We start from the raw sequence: 18,847 nt of genomic DNA on the forward strand, positions 1-18,847 counted from the left end.
CCGCATATTCCATCCTTCCCACCAGGTCTGTTTGTATTCTACAGTCAGTCTGTGAACGGGATGTCACAGACAACTGCAGCCAATAAAAGACCTCAGCGAGAATAAGTGTCATTTTGGGGACATGTGGTTTCCCTATTTAACTCCTATCTAGTATACAGCTTGGAGCTTGAATATGCTTAATGCAGGACTTTGGTGTATTATTGTTGTAGATGGTATTTCTGAGTTATATACGGCCATAATTCATGGTGTTAGCATGGCTTTTCATTTACTCATATGTGCATCAATTTATAATATCTACAGCATGTTCATGACAAAAGCCACATCCTGTTTTAGAGAGTTTGCACCAAATGTTCCAAATGTATTGCATATTTCTATATATACTTGAAGTTTTTTCCAACTATTGTTGTTGTTTTTAGCTGTTTAGGCCTCATGTCCACGGGGAAAATCAGATCCGCTGCAGATTCTCCATGTAGAATCTGCAGCGGGTCCCTCCTGCCCCGCGGACATGAGCGCCGAAAATAAGAATTTAAAAGTATTTACCATCCGGCGCGGGCGGAGAAGATCAGCTGTTTCTCACGGCCGGATCTTCATTTTCGGCCGGCGGATGAATTCCTGACGCCGGCGGCACGTCGCCGGCACGTCGCCGACGTGCCGCGCGCATGCGCCGGGCACATCCGCCGAGCCGAAGCAAGGAAGATGCGGCCGTGAGGAACAGCTGACCTTCCCCGCCCGCGCCGGATGGTAAATACTTTAAATTCCTATTTTAGGTCTCCCGCGGATCCGGACGGCTTCCATAGGCTTCAATAGAAGCCCGCGGGAGCCGTCCCCGCGGGAGACCCGCATGAAAATGGAGCATGGTCCGGATTTTTCCATGCTCCATTTTTTTTTTAAATCCCTTTTATTGACGATCCGCGGGTATTTATCTACCCGCGGGTGGTCAATGCATCCCTATGGGATGCGGATCCGCATGCAGGAAATCCGCTGCGGATCCTAAATCCTATTTTGCCCGTGGACATGAGCCCTTAGTCTTCATGACCCTCGGCAACCCTACAGGCGAGCTCCCTCCATGGCTTTCGGTCTTGCACTGCTTCTTTCAGCTGTGTGTTATCCATGCCAGTACCGGCTCTGACAGTATCAACCATTGAGTCCTTTGGCAGCCAGGTCTTCTTTTGCCACTGATCTGCCCAAGCTTAATAGATTTTTCTAGTGACTCGGCTCGCATTACATGGCAAAAATACATGAACCTGAGCCGGGCCATCTTCCCCTCCAGTGATATATCAGGTTTTATACGATTCAGGACTTCTCTGTTTTGTTACTCTCGCCGTCCAGGGTATATGCAGCAGCTTTCGCCAGCACCACAGCTCAAACACATCAATCCTCCTTCTATCAGGTTTTTTCGCAATCCAATTTTCACATCCATACATGGCTCTGGGGAAAACGGTGGTTTGCACTATTCTGCATTTAGTTGCTATACCGATATCCCTACTTTTCCATATTTTGTCCATGTTTAGCATCACACTTCGCCCCAATGCTATCCTATGTTTTATCTCTGGCATAGATTCTCTAGCCTGGTCAATTTTTGAGCCAAGGAACATGAAGTCTCGCATGCATTCTATGACCTCATTATCGATTTTGATTTGAATTTGGCCATTTTTTTGCAATTGTCTTAATTTTAGTCTTCTTTAAATTCAGGTAGAGGCCCATTTTTTCACTTTCAGTTTTAATCTTACATATCAGCTGCTTTAGATCTGCTTCTATTTTTGCAAGCAGAGTTGTGTCATCTGCATAATGGAGATTGTTGATGTTTCTTCCACCTATTTTTACCCTGATTTCCAATTTGTCTACCATGTTCCCCAAAAATAAGACACTGTCTTATATTAAGTTTTGCCCCTAAAGAGGCACAGTGTCTTATTTTCAGGGGGGGGGCTTATATTAACCTAGTCCGCGGCGTCCCGATGCCTCCCGATGGTCTTCAGCAGTGCTGCGGCAAACTGCATCCTCCCCGTCTCACATCTGAGCTTCTTCCTAGTGACGAGGCTTTAAATACCCCGCCTCCAGCAAAGCGAGCGCTGTGGTTGGCTAATCGAGCCCCCGGCAGCCAATCACAGCTGGCACTCGATGAGCCAATCACAGCCACTCAGTGATTTCATTCAGTCCTCTGGACATTGTGTGGATGCTCATACTGCCTGGCACAGCACTGTGATAGTTTTCACTGGTTTTGGCAGCAATAGCTCTGTAGGTATGTTATCTATGCATGGTGCTTTATTTTTGGCTTGTGTTTGCATTGCCATAACTACTTCTGACTCCATAACGGAGGACTCCAAGTCCACAGGCTCCACCTCATGCAATGGTCCAGGTATGTGGTTGCAGGCATATAGTTCCTGTGAGTATTCCCACCACCTCTCCTTGATACTCTGTTGGTCATTCAGTTCCTTCCCATATTTGCCTATGATTGTGCTGCTGCATGCCAAGAAAGGTTTTCGAGCCATCATGACTTGTGAGAATAGGCCTCACATATGGCCTTTCATGACTTCTGCTTTGAGTTGGTTGCAACGTTCATTCCAGCACATTTCCTTATCTTTCCTTGCCGCCTGCTGAAAATCAGCATTTAGTTGCCAAACTTCATCTTTGTGGCCGGCTGCCTTTGCTGCTCTTCTTTTATCAGCTATTCCGAGGGTTTGTTCAGACAACCAGTAGTGTCATTTATCTTGCTTCTTATAAGTGAGATGCTTACTGGCTGTTTCCATATCTGTGGACTGAGTATGGTGCCATAGTTCCTCTGGATACTTTTCTAAAGTGTCAAGCTGTTTGAATCAGTTTGCTACTTCAATAGTGTATAATTGCATCACAGAAGCGGAAATAAAAAATTAAAAACAATCACAGAAAATGGCCGTTACTTACTGACTGAGGAGTGCATATAGATGCATCCTCCTCTCACCATGCAGGTAGCTGACTACCAAATGGAGGAGCCAATAACACCTGTGCAGGACACCGATAAGACAACCACTCACACTGCCTCCTGATAATGAGGGGGGTGGGTGCTTGGTATATACTCCCACACATAGTGGATACAGGGTGCCAGACCATTCTGATATATGTAGTTCACCATGCAGACCAGCAAGCTATTAATGACGGCATGATAATTCGGCGGGTTGCCCTGCATTTCCAACAGTGAACCACATTGGTACTGCCACCCTGGGCTCCCCCTGGAGTCTCAAAGCCACACTGCATGTGAATGATAGATAATAAATGCAAGGCATTGGTTGGATGTTGGCCAAGATACATGAGCCCACTAACCACTTCACGGTTCCTTGCAATGTAGTGGGTCCCTACACTAATATAAATGCATCTATATGCACTCCTTTCGTCACTGGGACAGGTGGGGTCCTTCAAATGAAATACAATTTCACTGTGAAAGTACCCCAGAAATATTAGATTAGATAATCTGTTCTATTATTAAAATATAACTTTTATTATAGGACTTTATTTAAAATACACTAAATCACACCACCAAATGGCCCAGCACACATCAGAAAACTAGACGAACATAAACATACAAACACCCAAAGAACATACACGACAGGGGATAGGTATATCACCTTATCGTGGTGATCCGCTATACCGATGTTAATTACCGTTCCCTTAATAGATTTACAGGTACGGTTATATTGCTATTTATACAGTGGTAATAACGGTATAAATTTTATTTCAGAAGGCTAAGGATGATAGACAAATAATATTTAATCGACGCGTTTCTTCGGCCCTGATGTAATAAGTGAGCCGATTCATCAGGATCAAGACAAATAGCCTCTGTCTTTTGTACTCAAATGCCCCGAATGAAGAATGGTTCGTAGGGCTTATAACACTTATATGTAGTTAGTTCGTGATTATTTCTATTGTCCTTCTAGAGGTACAGGTGGTCGGCGCCTGCGACCGATAATACCACTGGTTTATACTGTATTTAACATGGTGGTATATTTGCCTGGGCACAGAATTGCCTGAAGTGTTTCTAGTACTTGTGATGGAGTAATTGAGAGGGTTAAAGAGTGTAACTCAAGTATATGGGGATATCCCCTCTTTTTGCGATCAGAGCCGATGTTGGCACTTGCATCAAATATGTGGATGATGTGGTATTTGATGCTTATACACACATCTCCAAAGTGTTTATGCCCAATGGCTAAAGATCGCACTGTTTAATATATCAGTGTTAGAGTGCTCTGTTTTTAGGCTAGGAGGACTGATAGTCATCAGAGCATCCACTTAAGATAGTACAGAAAAAGCCCTGAGAAATTCAGATAACATATGTCTCAGTTTTGGGCAATCTGTGCTTATCTAGTTGGAAGTCCGGACGTGCATTCACGCCCTAGAGTTGGTAGAAACTATACTTGATTGTAGCCTCCAGCAAGAGCCCTGCACTCCTCAAACACCTCTATGTCTGCACTTCACAGCGTCTTAGCCCATACTGACATCCCAGTAAGACAACCACTCACACTGCCTCCTGATAATGAGGGGGGTGGGTGCTTGGTATATACTCCCACACATAGTGGATACAGGGTGCCAGACCATTCTGATATATGTAGTTCACCATGCAGACCAGCAAGCTATTAATGACGGCATGATAATTCGGCGGGTTGCCCTGCATTTCCAACAGTGAACCACATTGGTACTGCCACCCTGGGCTCCCCCTGGAGTCTCAAAGCCACACTGCATGTGAATGATAGATAATAAATGCAAGGCATTGGTTGGATGTTGGCCAAGATACATGAGCCCACTAACCACTTCACGGTTCCTTGCAATGTAGTGGGTCCCTACACTAATATAAATGCATCTATATGCACTCCTCACTCAATAGTGTATGATTGGGGGATCTTAGAGGTGTTGAATTTTCTCAATGGAGCATCTTTCTTAATTCTACGGAATTTGATCTTGATCTTAGCTGCAAGAAGTTCATGATCAGCGCCAAGAAAGGTTTTTATTGCAATGACTGAACTTGGCCAATGATGATTACACAGGATGTAATCAATCTGATCTCGATGGAGACCATTGGGAGATGTCCACGTATACAGTCGGCGTTTGGGTTGCATAAACCATGTGTTCGCTATCCTGAGCCGATTTTCTTGGCAGAATTGTACCAGGCGATCACCAGCTTCATTTCTTTTAGCAAGCCCAAATCTTCCTATGATTATTGCTTCTGGCTTGCTGCTGATTTTCAACTATTATGGCACTTTCTTAAAAATTGCCCATAAATGCAATTTTAAAGGCACTGAAATATGGAACCATAATGTTCTTTGGCAGTACAAAACATGCTACTGTCTTCTAGAAAAACATATGGTGATCTTAGCATATTTTACCATACTCTGCCAGTAGGGGAAGCTTATCTGAAAACCTAGAGCTGGGAAGCAACCTGTAATTCAGTTGATGTAAGCTGAATAGAGATGAGCGAGCATACTCATCCGAGCTTGATACTTGTTCGAGTATTAGGGTGTTCGAGATGCTCGTTACTCGTAACGAGCACCACGTGATGTTCGCGTTACTTTCACTTTCTTCCCTGAGAAATTTGCGCGCTTTTCTGGCCAATAGAAAGACAGGGAAGGCATTACAACTTCCCCCTGCAACGTTCAAGCCCTATACCACCCCCCTGCAGTGAGTGGCTGGCGAGATTAGGTGTCACCCGAGTATTGAAATCTGCCCCTCCCGCGGCTCGCTACGGATGCATTCTGACATTAGTTCAGGGAAAGTGCTATCGTGTTGGAGCTGCTATAGGGAGAGTGTTAGGAGTATTTTAGGTTTCAAGAACCCCAACGGTCCTTCTTAAGGCCATAAATCTTCTCTATATGCGCTCAATGGGGCCGGCGGCAGCAGCGCCGACCCCATTGAGAACATATAGAAGACAAATCCTTCTTCTCTGCCACAGCTGTAACAGCTGTGGCAGAGAAGAACGATGTTTGCCCATTGAATTCAATGGAGCAAGCAATACAGCAGGTTCCACTGAAAGCAATGGGCTGCCGGCGATCGCAGGATGAATTGTCGGGAAGGGGTTAAATATATAAGCCCTTCCATGCAATTCATCCAGAAATGTGTTACAATAAAAATATATACTGGCATATAAGGCGACGGGGCGTATAAGACGACCCCCCAACTGTCACCTTATACGCCGGCAATACAGTGGAGCAAAGAATAAAAATCATTACTTACTTCTTCTGACATTCTGCGGCGCTCCTGCAGGCTGTTGCTCTCTCCTGGTTCCCGGCAGAGCATTGATTTCTCTACGAAGGGCTTTAAATCCCCGCCTCCAGAAACACACGTGCCTTCAGCCAATCACAGCCAATAACAATGATGTCATTGAATGGCTGTGATTGGCTGTGTTTCTGGAGGCGGGGATTTCAAGCCCTGCCTCCAGAAAGCAATACTCTGCCGTGGACCAGGAGGGAGCAACAGCCTGCAGGAGCGCCGCAGAACGTCAGAAGAAGTAAGTAATGATTTTTATTCTTTGCTCCACTGTATTGCCGGCGTATAAGGTAACAGTTGGGGGGTCGTCTTATACGCCCCGTCGCCTTATACGCCGGTATATATTTTTATTGTAACACATTTCTGGATGAATTGCAGGGAAGGGGTTATATATTTAACCCCTTCCCGACAATTCATCCTGTGATCGCCGGCAGCCCATTGCTTTCAATGGAACCTGCTGTATTGCTGGCTCCATTGAATTCAATAGGCAAACATCGTTCTTCTCTGCCACAGCTGTTACAGCTATGGCAGAGGAGAACGATCTTTACGCTGACAGTGCGGAGGGGGGGGGGCACTCTTGCCGCTATTGTGGCTTAATAGTGGGACCTGGGAACTTGAGATGCAGCCCAACATGTAGCCCCTCGCCTGCCCTATCCGTTGCTGTGTCGTTCCCATCACTTTGTAGAATTGCCCAGATTTTCACAAACGAAAACCTTAGCGAGCATCGGCGATATACAAAAATGCTCGGGTCGCCCATTGACTTCAATGGGGTTCGTTACTCGAAACGAACCCTCGAGCATTGCGAAAATTGCGTCCCGAGTAACGAGCACCCGAGCATTTTGGTGCTCGCTCATCTCTAAAGCTGAACCTTCCCCCTCTCTGCTGGTGACATTAGAGCAATACGTCTATCTGTGAAAGCCCTAATGTCTTGTTCCACTTAGAGATAAAAAGCCAATAGATGCAGAATTTAAGGCCCACAGGGATAACATCATAACATAGAAATGTCCGTGTGGATTAATTCTGTCCCGTGCCAAAAGCCCTTTAAGTAGCCCTCCAGGCCTGGACAAACCTAGGTGGCAGCAGGTGTAGTATCTTAGAGATTGGCTGTTTTGACTTGACACCGCACCATTCTTAATTACGTTTTTTTGCGCCTTGCTACATGACTATGCCTTGGTTATATAAATTCTATTTTGGCTGGGACAATCTGGTTTTCGGAGCATATGCTTTTTTAATTTTGTTATGAGCTAGTCCCACAACAAAACCCAATTTCAGTAGAGATATTTTCCATTCCAAGCTAATTTCTACAGCTGGATTCTGGATCCATCTCTCCTTTTTTTGGAAATTAGGTAGAAATGGGATTTCCTCTACTTTGTGTGTTGGTGTTAGAGCCCTTATTTTAAGAATTATCACTAACTGAGATTTTTAGGGACTTGTTTGTTTCTGTGAAGGGGATTATTAAATGCGGTACTGAGATGTTGCGTCAGTTTGCATTTATTTTCTTTGACTCTGATGGGTGTGTCAGCTGTTGTTGTTCACCTGGGGGCATTTAGGGAGGGTTTGTAGTTCTCTCCTGGCCTGAGTTCAGTGCTGGTCAATTTCAGTTCAGTCTCCTTCTGTTGTGGAGTGAGGACGTCACTGGATCCAGTTTCCATGGTTCTCTCAGCAGTCCTCTCTGTACTGAGGTTCATTCTTAGAGGTTTTGCTTTATCCTTATGTTGTTTTTTTCTTGGTCATTTGCTAGGGATAGTGAGGGGCACAGGCATGCAGTGAATGCATCCTTATCAGGGCGGGCCATCCATTAGTAGGTAGGAATTATCACCCATTAGGTCCCCTTAGGGAGAGTTCCCGTCATTTGTTTATTTTTCCATATACTGCAGGGACTTCCTAGTAGTGTCGTGTGAACACTGCCAGAGACTTTATATTTTGGTTTGCAGTTAGTGCATGCACAAAGCAGACGTGACATGAGATTTTTGCCAGAAGTATGATGTAAATTATGAGTTCGTGATTGGTGGAGATGTTTGGAAGAGTATAGGAACCAAACTGTAATTCCTTAGCCAGTATTGTATGTTTTATGGCACAAATGTCAAACACAAGGCCCGCAGGCCAAATCTGTCCCACTGGTCTTGCAGCAAACTAATACGCATTCCACTCACCCAGCCTGCAGCTCTGGTCCGCAAGCAGCAGTGCAGAGTCTGTGTCCATTGACCTCTCTTTCCCCGGCATCTGTGCGTGCCATCCGGTATGCAGTGCAGACGCCAAGGGGAGAGGTCATCAGTCACAAACTGAGAAGCAGCTACCACCACTGAGCTACAGCCTGGGTGTGTGAAATACCTGCAGTGATGCTGCCTGGCCAGAGGCCAATAGGGGTGGTCTTTCAGGCACTGGGTGGGAGCCTCAGGTGTAATAGCCGTAGGTCTGGAGATTAGTCAAGGAAGAGCTAGGAGGCAGCAATGGGAGCTCTCTGTTTGCAGTACAGATGGATGAGGCGAATTGCATAGTTGGAAGGGAAGCCAGAACTCAGTATCAGGAGATCTTGCATAAACTGCAGAGGAAAAGGCAAGTGGAGCTTGATCAAACGGTGCTGTGGAGTGGAGTAATCACATACTGAGGGAGTGGCAGGGCCAGGCTTTTATTGGAAGTCCAATCAAGATCAGAGGTGGGGTCAGAAACAGGAGGCAGGAACTAGGTAACTAGGATCAGGGAACAAGGCTGAGAGTCGTGCAAGGGAAGCTCAGAGAGCCACCGGCCGGAGTGCAGGAGGTCCCCGATTCGATTCCTGACAGGGTTGCTATTACTACTAGGACTACTATGGGGGTCACTTATTACTACTGGGGCCAATATAGGGGACACTATTACTACTGAGCAAGTTTAGAGGGGTCACTATCACTACTGGGGGAATTATGGGGGACCCTATTACTACTGTGGCCACTATCAGGATTGCTATTATTACTCGAGTCACTATGGTGATCACTATTACTCCTTTGGCCTATGGGTGTGCAATTAATACTTGGTCTACTATGGGGGACACTATTATTACTGGGGTCCCTATGGGGGTCACTATTACTACTTGGGCCTATGGAGTATTACTATTGGGATAGCTATTATTACTCTGATTACTGTGGGGATAACTATTACTCTTTGAGCCTATGGGGGTACTATTACTACTGGGGCTACTATGGGGGATACTATTATTACTGGGGTCACTATTACTCCTGGGAACACTATGTGGCACTATTACTACTGGGGCCACTATGGGGAAAAGTATTACTACTGGGGCCAATATGGGCATCACTATTACTACTGGGGCCACTATGGGGTCACTATTACTACTGGGGCTACTATGGGGGCATTATTACTACTGGGGCCACTATGGGGCCACTATTACTACTCTGACCACTATGGGAGTCACTATTACTATACAGTCTTACAATTACAATCGGCTTTTTGATGGCAACCATAGGGCTGATGTGGTCCTTGGTAAAAATGAGTATGACAGTAATACAGCCTTGGTGTGCTCACCTTTTTCTTTTGACATTTCAGACCTTTGGCGCATCAGACTGGGAGTATTTCAGAATAAAGGATCGCTTCTTCCTGGCTGTGGCCAACAGTCACAATTACACAGTGGGGATAAAAATGCAAAAAAGAGAAGAATATGCCATCATTTCCACTATTTATGAGCTGAATATCACTGCACAACAGTTTGTCAAGTACCAAGATATCCTCACTTACAGGTAGAATTGTGTTTAGGATATTATAAGAAGAAATACTTATAAATACAATCTCTACTGGAGGCCACTGAAGAAATGTAATCAAATTGGCCCCCAGTTTAGTGACAATCACCTCTAATCCTAACAAGGACAAGCAAAGATGGCCGCACCGCTTCTCTGACAACCTGATGCACACTATGTATTAGTATGCATTGGTAGTCTAAGACAGGGTTTCTCAACTCCAGTCCTCCCGGACCCCCAACAGGTCATGTTTTCAGGATTGCCTCAGTATTGCACAGGTGATGTAATTACTGTCAGTGCCTCAGGTATTCTTACTATAGGAGATCCTGACAACATGACCTGTTGGGGGTCCCTGAGGACTGGAGTGGAGAAACTCTGGTCTAAGATACTACATGCTGTTCTGACTGGCCAGCACTGCTCATGTTGGCCAATCAAAGCAGCATATAGTGTCTTAGGCTATAATGAACATACTAATACACAGTATGTATCAGGTAGCCAGAGAATTTGTGCGGCCATCTTTATTTGTCCTGGATCGGAGTGTCACTTATGTACAAGGATTTCTAGAGTGAGAACCATGTTTGAAATGGTATAATTGTGCTGGATTGTTTTGCTCGTGTTTCTATGATTATCTTTTAGGGATTGCGACAGGCACAAATGAATCTGCATGGATTTTAACCCTTTGCAATCCAATTTTAGATTCAGGGTTTCCTAGGTTTTTTTTTTCCTTTCTGCCATTATACAATGCCGCCACCTGCTGGCTAGAGCCAGTATTGTAGTATTGGACATGCTGGAGAGGCCCCTGACAACAGAGCAGCCAGTAATCTACAGTAAGAATACCCTGCCGGACGTCTTCTGACATTGGAGCTGTACAGCCTTCAAATCAGAATGTCTTCAGACATCAGACAGTGGATTGGAAAGGGTTAATGAGGAATTGAAAGTGGCTTAATCCTGCTGGCTATTTTGCACCAAAATCCGCTTTCAGAGATGCGAGTTTTGGTGCGGATTTTTGCTGCAGCAGACTTAGCTGTGTGTTGTGGGCAACTTCTAGCTCGTATTAAAGCACCCTTTAAATGTAATTTCTGGTTGTGCCCTCTCTACTTATAATCTTCAGCTGTGATCTGTCCCACCAATTGCTGATCTGTCTGATATGTAATATATTATACACCATTACTGATCTTCGCACCTTATATCCTCCTTCTTTCAGTGCTGTTGACTGGGAGTTTTTCACCGTTGGAGAAGATTATTTCCTCGTTGTGGCTAATTCTTATGATGGCAATTCATTCTCTGTCAACAGTGTTATTTACAGGTATGGAAAATAATTGCTCTAATTCCACTTGATACAAAATATCGATTCAATAGATATGCTATGTTTTTGTTGCCAGTGAGCTAATATAACTGTATCTAATAGCAGTATTAGTGCAAAGTCACTCCATAAAACTTCAGTCTTCTAATTAAAGTTGGTAGATATTGGGTGGGTAAAGAATTGCTACAGTTTAGCAGTGGCACGTTCACAGACCATCTACTGGTAGTATGCTATGGCCAAGCTGCACTTTTGCAACACGTTCTATGAGCATTTAGCAAGAAAGTGTTACGATCATGTGGGCAAACAAGCACGGGGCCCACACGATTGTGACCAAAGGAGGACTGGGTACACACACGGCTTTCAAGCAACTGACCCTGTGCTACAAGGAGGATAAAATAAATAATAAATCTTGAGTCAACCTTGAGCCGGCTAACTGAATCATGCGGGGATTGAATTTGCAACCTTCAGGTCGTAGGCGAGAGCTTACACTCTGCGCCACACGAGGATGACAGTGGCCCTACCTAAGCGGGGACATTGCCCCAATAAGGGCAGCCTGTGAGGGCTGTGCTGCTAGGAAGCTTAGATACAGATCCCAGCAGCACACGTAACAGAAAGCTTATTGCCTCCCAAAATGTATTGCCATAAAGAATATTACAGCTATCGAATGAAGAATATTGACCCCACAAATTAGTGACATGTAGAACATTACCCACAGCAAACTTACAATTAGATTTTTGCAATTACAACATACAAACACATAGAATATAACATGATCCACATTCGGTAGAATATCCCTAATTAATAGTTAATGACAGAGTTTTTCAATTTTGCTAAGGGCTCATGTACACAGCAGCAGTGTGCATGGAGCCTGTACAGCATCATTAGGGCAGCCTCACATAGGCATTCTTGTGCACTTAAAATTTGCTCTCGCAATATGCAGAGAATAGAACCCATTGATTTCAATAGGTTTGTTCTCATTTTCCGATCTTGTGCGCACATTTCTCTCACACAGAAAAAAATAGCCTGCTCTGTTTTTGTGCACCAAGGGTCCCCATAAAAGTCTAAGGAAGGTGCGCGCATCGATGCGCTTTACGCTGCGCAATTCAGTGAAAAAAAAAGAGCACATCTGGAACTCATTAGGCTAAATAGGCATTTAAATTGGGGCCTGTTCGTTTGTAGCACGCAAATGAACATACCCTTCGTGGGCAAAAAGTATAGTAAAATGACCCACGCAAAAAAAGCCTTGTACATAGTGCAAAAAAGCATATGCCCACCTGAAGCCGACCTTAGTATGGTGCTTTTCAGACCCCATGCATTTCATAAAGCCAGGCTCATGCTCATGGGACCTGGGCCTAAGGCTCAGTCGGACTCCATGTATATGACAATATTCTGCCCTCAAATGCCCTTGTGTCAGGATGTCCTTGTACTGCAGCTGGAAGTGAAGACCGGTGATGGATCAGGCACGGGCAGAACTGGACCAGCGGTGCATCGGATGAATTGACTATGGCTTCTTGTATGTTTTTACAGCAAATTCCTATTCTTAAAGGGGCATTGCAGACATTTACTATTGATGATCAGACATTGTTTTCAACGGTCAGGGGCGGAAATGTAGAAGACTGCTTCACTCCCCTTGAAATCAATAAAAGCGATGGATCCTATTACACTTCTAGCGTCTCATTGTGGTCAGAGCAAGTGTAATAGAAAAGATTGCTCCCATTGATTTTAATGGGAGTGCAGCCATCTATTATACTTCAGGCCCTGATCAGCAATGATAGTGTCTGGCCCTGTTGTACTGACAGTGGGCTGGGTGATTTGCTAATTGGCAGGGATTCTAAGTTGTGGACCCCCGCAGTCAACTATTTAATAGTCAATAGTAAAAGTCTTGGAATACCCATTCTAAGGATAGAAATGTTTTCACACATCTAGAACATGACAGCATTTTAGCATCTGTATTATGGCAGCATTTAGAACCCTATGTGGATCTAGGTTCCATTTAGTAGAATAGCGGAGAGTCTTATGCTGAGGCTGCAATGTGGATTGTAATTACTTGATATTCAATAACTGCATAATAAGAAAGTACTTCAATGCGATATGTCGTGTGACGTCATTCAGGCAATGGGTTTTACATAATTAAATGCTACAGCTATTAATTACCTTTTTTTCCACAGGTGGCAGGGCTATGAGGGATTCGTGGCTGTCCACTACTTGCCTACCTATGGCTGTCGAGATTGGGAAGCATTTAAAACCAGCAATGGCTCCTATATTATGTACTCCAGTGCTAAGGAGGCAACTGCAAGGGTATTGAAGTTGAGGACTCTATGAGTTTCAGCAAAGCAAAAAGTATAATACTTCAGTCTTTATAAAAGATGGGATTTAGGAAGAAATTTATGATCACAACATAACAAAAAAAATGGAGACCGTTGTATGCATTACATTTAAGCATAGGGCTACACAGCGACTTTATCTATAGGAGAGCTCATGTAACCAAAGATCATTGTGTAGTCCTAGCCTAAGACATCTGTGTGTAAATATCTTGTTTGTTGCTAATCTAAGGCATGGTTGTAGATACAATTGTAAGGCTGTGTTGACAAATGACAAATTTGATACATTCTTCTGAATGAGGCTTGCAGAAATCCATGCTGCAAGAACGACTCCATTCAGATGTATTGGACTGATTTTCAGTCAAAGTCATTTTTGCAACAAATACGCCATATTTAAACATACCCAAATGTGCTGACAGAATGGCCATACAATGCGTCCGATCAACTATAACCACTGGCATATCACCACTCATTGGCAGGAGACACCAGAACTCATGAATTAAAAGAGCAAGTAGCGGGATCCGACCCGAGCGTCTGCAGAGAGCAGCACGGGCACTCACCTGCTCCCGCGGCCCCAGCTCTTTCATGTGCCGGGCAGCCGGCGCATGAGCAGAGCGGAGACGGTGGCCAGGGGGTGACGTTTCTGTGCGGGGCTCTGCGAGCCCTGCACAGAAATAGAGCATGCCGCGATTTGTTTGCCGCGCAAGATTTCGCTCGGCCAAAGCGCGGCCGTCTGCCTAGGATTGCGTTTGCTAACACAATTCTATGGCAGCTTCCACGGCCGGAAATTCCGCAGGAAATCCCGCTGCGGAATTTCCGCCTGTCTGCAGGCAGCCTTAGTTGGTAATGCATCTTTAGCTGCTTTAGCGGTGTCACATTATGTGCAGTGCCACTGCCAACTAGCCTAGCAGAGGATCACTCTATGGCCTCATACCCACGGCCGGATCGGATTCTGCCTGTGAAATATAGCAGCGGAATCAGACCCGGCACCCCCCAGAGACCCCATACTCACCTGTCTGGATCCGCCGTGAGTGTCCCGTCCGGTGAGCCGTCGCACATACGCAGTACTGCACATTACGCGCCGGCGCTGGGCAGTGACGCTGATTCCCACGATACTTTTGCAGTGCTCACAGCAGAAGTATTGCAGGATGGACGGCTTCCATTGACTGCAATGGAAGCCGTCTGTGCATTTTTCCGCACAGAATAAAACATACTGCGATTTCTCCTTCGCGAGTGGAAAATCGCAGTTGATTTCCACTCATGAGCAGGGGAGAATCATTTAACCCAGCATGTCTATGGATAGACATTGCTGCAGAATTTGCGGTGGCTGTGTGGCCGCGATTTCCACAGAGATAATCCGTCCGTGGGCATTGGGCCTAACTTATAAATAATGCACAATGGCACACAAATCCCTTTCACATCAGGGTGAGTACATATACAAAAGCTGCCACAAATCCTGTAAAGCGGACCGCAGCACTATGTACAGCAGCCAACTACTGAGATATTTGGAGTCTGCTACAATTTTTCTTGTTAGATCATACAGAATACAACCTCTGTGCGCTTCCATATAATATCAGAGGCATGTAGTCTGGTTCCCACAGACAGTAATGAGCACCAAATTACGCCTCCGTACAACCTGTTCACTGAGCTTAGCCAGAAAACCCATTTAAGGCAAAATGAGCCACGATCCATTATCTGTCCTATTATGTACTATTTCACTCAAAATGATGCTCCTCATAAACCTAACAGTTTTAGAAACATTTATGCCATGTCATGGGTTTTATATACAGAGTGATTCAAAAGTCAGGGCCACCTTGAACATCTATTCCACCTTGATCGAAAAGAGATACAAGTAGGAAACTTTGTGGAACACTTAACTGGATGGGGTCAAACTTTTTAGCACTATGGTGGTGCCTGTCAATCATCTCGATGGCAGATATTTTGGATTTAACCCAAGAAACTCCAATGGAAAGGGGGTCATGGGATACATGATTTAACCCATTAAGGACCAAGCACTGTAAATTTACGGCACTTTGTCCTAGGCTTTAATCCCAGACGATTTTAAAAATACGGCTGGGGATTAAAGCCCCTGTTCTGCAATCAATCAGAGAAACAGGTTGGGTTGTTAGCTGTTAGTCACAGCTGATAACCCAGAAGAGAGGGCAGGAGTCGTTTTTATCCTCTTCTTCCTTCTCCTTTCCTGGGTACACAGCGCTCAATGAGCCCTAGGTACTAACAGGTGAAAATATAAGTGTGTCTTCCACTATGCGAGCCAGCAGTCACGTGACCGCTGGGATTCCCTTGCAGAGCACAGCTATAGGGTCCTAGAAGATCCTGATCAGCTCTGCCAGTGATTACTGTCACTACAGGGGATGTTGTCGCCTGTAACTGGGGCTCATATGGATGCCCCAGCTACAGTGGGAAAGAATCAAATAGAAAAAAAATAAAAAACATATAAATGTCCCCCAGAGATCTTATATGACATCATTGGGGACATAGATAGTAAAAAAATAATTACATAAATAAGTAAAACTAAATTACAAAATAAAATTAAAAAAAACTTAAAAAGAAGATGTCATAATTAACAATGCAAAACAGAACTGAAATGGTCGATAACAGACGTCCATGTGAGGTGGTCAAAGGCTTCAATCAAGAACATCCAGGAAGACATCCAGTGAGCGCAGGAACTGTCAGGAAACTTACTGAGAATTTAGGGAAACTGGTAGTGTCCAAGACAAACCGAGAACAGGACAACCTGACTCAGACCATTCTCCAATGCTGGTCTCCTGGTGCTTTCCTATGGACTCTTCGTGAAATCAGCTAGCACAGCTGTCAACGCCTGGAGATCAGACAGACTGCTCGGTCAATCCCTGGTTTGTTCTGCATCCTACTGGTTTCTCTGAACCTCTGAATCAGTTTCCTGACAGTTCCTGCACTCACTAACTGTCTAACTGGGTGATCAAATGCCTCAACCTCCGTACGTGAATTTCTGCTACTGACCATCAGGACGATTTAAATTCTGACCTGGATTGTTAATGGCATGTTCTAGTACCTGAAGAGACATGCGATTTAGTGTTTTCCATACAACACAACTTAAAGGGGTTGTCCCGCGGCAGCAAGTGGGTCTATACACTTCTGTATGGCCATAATAATGCACTTTGTAATGTACATTGTGCATTAATTATGAGCCATACAGAAGTTATAAAAAGTTTTATACTTACCTGCTCCGTTGCTAGCGTCCTCGTTCCCATGGAGCCGACTAATTTTCGCCCTCCGATGGCCAAATTAGCCGCGCTTGCGCAGTCCAGGTCTTCTCCTGTTCTCTATGGGGCTCCGTGTAGCTCCGCCCCGTCACGTGCCGATTCCAGCCAATCAGGAGGCTGGAATCGGCAATGGACCGCACAGAAGAGCTGCGGTCCACGGAGGAAGAGGATCCCGGCGGCCATCTTCACCGGTAAGTATAGAAGTCACCGGAGCGCGGGGATTAAGGTAAGTGCTCCGGTAAGCTTTCTTTAGGTCCCTGCATCGGGGTTGTCTCGCGCCGAACGGGGCGGGGGGGGGGGGGGGGGTTAAAAAAAAACAAAACCCGTTTCGGCGCGGGACAACCCCTTTAACATAATTTTTTAATACCCAGCCTAGCATCCTCCAGAACTCACAAATTGAAAAATGACTGCACCTACCAATCAGTTAGAGAAGAAAAGATTCAAAACCTACAAGAAAGTGAATGAAAGAGAACAGTCCATGCGTTCATAATCAATTTATAGTACCATACTAGCACATTTCTATAGGTGCTGTACATTGCAGAATAAGCTAATAGTATTGAAAGCTCAGATATACGTTTTATTTGCTGTTTGATTTAGGGTCAAACTCCAACCAAAGGTATGCTAGATAATTATATGCTCTCCTACTAAGCCAGAGATGTTATCTTAACACAACTACCGTAGTCATCCTTGTTTAAAATTCCCAAGTAATGTATTATTCAGAAATAAGCTAGTGTTCGAATTATACAGATCAGATTGTGAATTAATGGCTAGTGGAATGTGAAGCCACAAGTATATCAGTTAGTTCAAGAAGAAGCCATGGCCATTGCATTCATTGCTTCCAACTGTATTGTATCTCTATTGGGTGCGTAGCTGTAAGGGGTCCAGAGGCAAGAGTTGCACCCAGGCTTTGGTTCTTAAGGGGTCCAAGGATCACATAAGAAAGCACCAGAATTATACATGCACATGATAGATGAGGGACTTGTTTTGCATTGGGACCCAGAAGCCTTAAAGAGGTAAATCAAGCACTTCAAAAGGTTTTAGACTGTGTTTTGGCGCATATTTACTTTTGTATTCAGATTTTTCGTGAACATGAATGGTAGGTCCTAGAGAGCTAAATCCCAATCAAAACCTTCTGAAGCACCTGATTTACTTCTGTGGCAAATTTGGTGCAGAATGGTCTAATCGTTTGGTCATATTCTCATTTTGTTGCAAATATTTTGCAAATGGCAGGCCCTAGAGAGCTGAAACCCAGTCTAAACTCTTCTAAAGTACTCGATTTAGCTATTTGGCAAATTAAGTGGAGATTGTTTGGCTGTGTTTCAATTTTGCAAATATGTTACAAAAGGTAGGTTCTAAAGATCTGAAATTTAGACTAAAGCCCGCCAAAGCTTATTTTCCCATATGGCAATATTGGTGCAGATTGATCTAGTTGGTTCCAATTGGTCCGTTTGTTTGCCCATATTCCGGTGGAGATTAGTCCGGTTGGTGCAGATTGTTCCAGTTCTTTGACCATTTCCTTATTATTTGCAAATATGTCATGAACGGCAAGTTGAAACCTGTTCTAAACCAGTTGAAACCTGGTGTAAAACCTTCTTAAGCACAGTTCTGTTGTCTGTTGGTTGACCATGCATTAAGAACAGGCAACAGAGATTCACTGCGCCATATCTGTGTGTATCTGTATGTATGTGTGTGTATGTATATGTATATATATATGTATATGTGTATATATATATATATCTCATAAGCATATATGTAGATGTGTTGGTTTGCTGTGATACACAGTGTCCCTGTGTCTGTCATGGTTAGGAGGGGGACAGCTCAGATTTACTACTACAGTACACAGAGAGGGTCATAGGCAATCAAAGGCTGTAAGCAAATCCTGTCATCCAGTAGGAGTCCTAGACAATTAGAGAGAATTGAGGAACCCGTGTAACTGTCTCTTATTTGTGTGTGACTACGGTCATATCTCAGTCTGCTTGGGACTTTAAGCATCTGATTTTTGTG

General features: G+C 44.5%; 1 protein-coding gene across 1 annotated transcript in view; it reads left to right on the top strand.

Annotated features, from left to right (window-relative positions):
- The window catches only part of TSPEAR (thrombospondin type laminin G domain and EAR repeats), a 133,451-nt gene extending 116,347 nt beyond the window's left edge, over nucleotides 1–17,104 (top strand). Inside the window, exons 10-12 of the mRNA XM_066575665.1 lie at nucleotides 9,769–9,959; nucleotides 11,161–11,262; nucleotides 13,428–17,104. Of these exons, the coding sequence (XP_066431762.1) occupies nucleotides 9,769–9,959; nucleotides 11,161–11,262; nucleotides 13,428–13,581 (447 nt within the window). The 3' untranslated portion in view covers nucleotides 13,582–17,104. The remainder of the gene's footprint in view (nucleotides 1–9,768; nucleotides 9,960–11,160; nucleotides 11,263–13,427) is intronic.
- The last annotated feature ends 1,743 nt before the right edge of the window (nucleotides 17,105–18,847 follow it).

Source organism: Eleutherodactylus coqui, chromosome 8, assembly GCF_035609145.1.
Source record: "Eleutherodactylus coqui strain aEleCoq1 chromosome 8, aEleCoq1.hap1, whole genome shotgun sequence".
Taxonomy (NCBI): Eukaryota; Metazoa; Chordata; class Amphibia; order Anura; family Eleutherodactylidae; genus Eleutherodactylus; species Eleutherodactylus coqui.